At 28.7% G+C, this 2,698-nt stretch overlaps 1 protein-coding gene across 1 annotated transcript in view; it reads left to right on the top strand.

Annotated features, from left to right (window-relative positions):
• The window catches only part of LOC106468642 (MAP kinase-activating death domain protein-like), a 138,202-nt gene that overhangs the window by 19,606 nt on the left and 115,898 nt on the right, over window positions 1-2,698 (top strand). The window contains exon 5 of the mRNA XM_022396995.1: window positions 321-479. Coding sequence (XP_022252703.1) covers window positions 321-479 — 159 coding nt within the window. The remainder of the gene's footprint in view (window positions 1-320; window positions 480-2,698) is intronic.

Below are 2,698 nucleotides of genomic sequence, written 5' to 3'. Positions count from 1 at the left end.
TAAGACATTGAATAATAATACTAAAATTTGATTTATAATCTACAGTTTGATACCAAGCTAATTGACATAAATTCATGAAATAGTAGTTCAATAAAATTTTGAATGAGAGTCAACAAATGATATGACATGGCCTTTCACCCATGACCCATCTCAAAAGGGTTAAAATAGGAAATATTAAGAAACAAGTATTTGCAAAAGGTATCTTATTTCAAGTCTCTCCACCCACAAGTTTTATAATTTTAAACCAAGTAAAAAGTGTTTACTTGTAAGTTAATGCATATAAAATGTTTTTTTTATTGCATGATTTTTCTCTTTCAAAGGTTGAGGTCCTTCCTAGGGATATACAGCTTCCTTTAATCTTTGCCCTTCCAGACCACACTCGCTTCTCTTTGGTAGACTTTCCTCTTCACTTACCTCTGGAACTCTTGGGGGTTGACACTTGTATGAAAGTTCTGACATGCATTATTTTGGAGAACAAGGTATGTTTATTGCATGTAGCTTATAGTTCACTTTTTTTCAAGTGTTAATAGTCTTGGTTTTCTCTGTATTTAAAAAAACATGCATATTACATTATGGAATGATGCTTATGCTAAAATAACTTTATTTTTATATTCAAAAAAGAATATAACTAGTATTGTAGTGATTAACTAAGTAGTTCTTCCTGTGGTATTTGAAGTGTAGCTTCAGTACATTTTCTAGATTAATTTATAGTTCCTTCAGTTAACACTTTTAAAGCAAGTAAAGCAGATACATTGTCAGAAGATTAAATAGATAATAGAGCCGGGCAATTAACTTGATTGATATGGTCACTTACTTATTATAAGAACCTAATACATTGAATAATGGCATGTAAAATAACCTGTCAATCAAAATTAATGTCAGGAAAGTAATCAACTAGTTGAAATTAGTGTTTCCAAATATTATTGTTTTTTATTATTCCTATTACCTAATCAATCAAAATGTTGTCATTATGATTTCTCACTGTTATTTTTGAATAACTAAAGTTTATTCAGTTTATTAGTGTCACTACTCACAGAAATAATCAACTAATGGAAATTACTCTTTTTTACTAATAATAATGAGATTGACCATGACATGAAACAACAGCTATTACTACTTTTGTTGGTAAGATTGCACATGACAGTATTCAGGCTATCTGCTTTTACACAACTCATAAATGTGAGGGTGTGGCTTAGTGAGTATTGGTCTTACATAACTAGCTACAGTGATTCCTGTTGTTGGTATTTACCATTTTTGGAGTAAACAGTATTGTAGCTTTAATTTAATATTGTGCTTTCCTATTAAATGCTACAAATGTATCCAGTGTTACTTAGGGTAAGATTGCTAAAAAAAAATGACAACAGCTTAACTTTCAACCCGGGCTCAGTCTGTGGGACCATCCTCATAACCATTTTGTGCTTGTTATAGTTTTCATACTATAACTTTTAAATTAGTTAGTGAATGTTAACGAAATTTGGCAGTTTATCAGTAAACATTACAATGCTTTCATATGCAAAATATCTAATTTCTTTATTAACTTTTAAGGTTTGTAAAGCAGTGATTCTCTCATGTCTTTTTTTCTTTTCACATCTTGCCTATCTATCATGCAAAGTAATTTTCATCTTAACATTAAAAATACTTTTATGCATCAGGAAATTTTGAAATTTCACATGAGAAATCTTTATAATGTCCAAATAGTTATCATTTCATTTCATAAGAAAAAAAACTATATTTTATCTGTTATTTTCAGTAAGTAATCTCTGTACGGGTTTGGTAAATTTTACCGATCTCACAACCACCATAAAAAATTAGGAAATAAACATAAATTATGAATTATTCATTCTAGAATGATCACAAATTATGACACGAAAACATAAATGTTTAGACGAAATAGCTTAAACTCATAACATTATACATTTATATATATTTATAAAAAATTAGGAAATATATATAAATTATGCTTTTTTCGTTCAAGAATTACTCAAAATTATAATTTGAAAACATAAATGTTTAGACTAAATAGCTTAAATCTCATGGCATTTGTACATATTTATTAATTTTATTATATTGACCTTTCATCCATGCCTGGCTAACAATACAGAAGTTACAACAACGTGGCTCATATGCACTCATGATGCCGTATCAAATAGCATAAAACTGACCTTTGGTCTGAACACAGTAACTTGTCTTGGCTGTGTTTTAGTCGACTAGTATTTTGTAAAATACTGTCACATTTCAGTTATTATAATATGTATATAGATTATTGCTATTTTGAAATAAGTTTTTAGTTATTTTTTCCTAGAACATAGAACAGTAAATAAAGAAGTAAAGCAAACAATTATCTCTTCTAGTTACGACCTTTGTACCTGGTTGCTGTTTGATGTAGGTTGCTAAGCCTTTAAAAATTTTGCATGTGGAGAACATGAAACCAAATATTATTTTTAGGTTTTATATATACTTTGAAAAACTAGAAAATCAAAAATTACTACATCAATACCATAGAATTGTACTATTATTTATCAAACGTAATAACTAAGCTGTATTTGGGTCTAAAGCAATGGAAAGGGAAAACAAAAGTTTGCATGTTAATGTGTTCCATTTGAACATTGCATAGCACAGTAAAGGTTAAGCTGTATGATTGATTTCTCAGCATGCTTATGTGTTTCTTCCAACCTATTAATATATACAATATTAATAA

This window comes from Limulus polyphemus, unplaced genomic scaffold (genome assembly GCF_000517525.1).
Source record: "Limulus polyphemus unplaced genomic scaffold, Limulus_polyphemus-2.1.2 Scaffold3095, whole genome shotgun sequence".
Classification (NCBI taxonomy): domain Eukaryota; kingdom Metazoa; phylum Arthropoda; class Merostomata; order Xiphosura; family Limulidae; genus Limulus; species Limulus polyphemus.
This window is presented reverse-complemented; position numbering and strand designations above follow the sequence as displayed.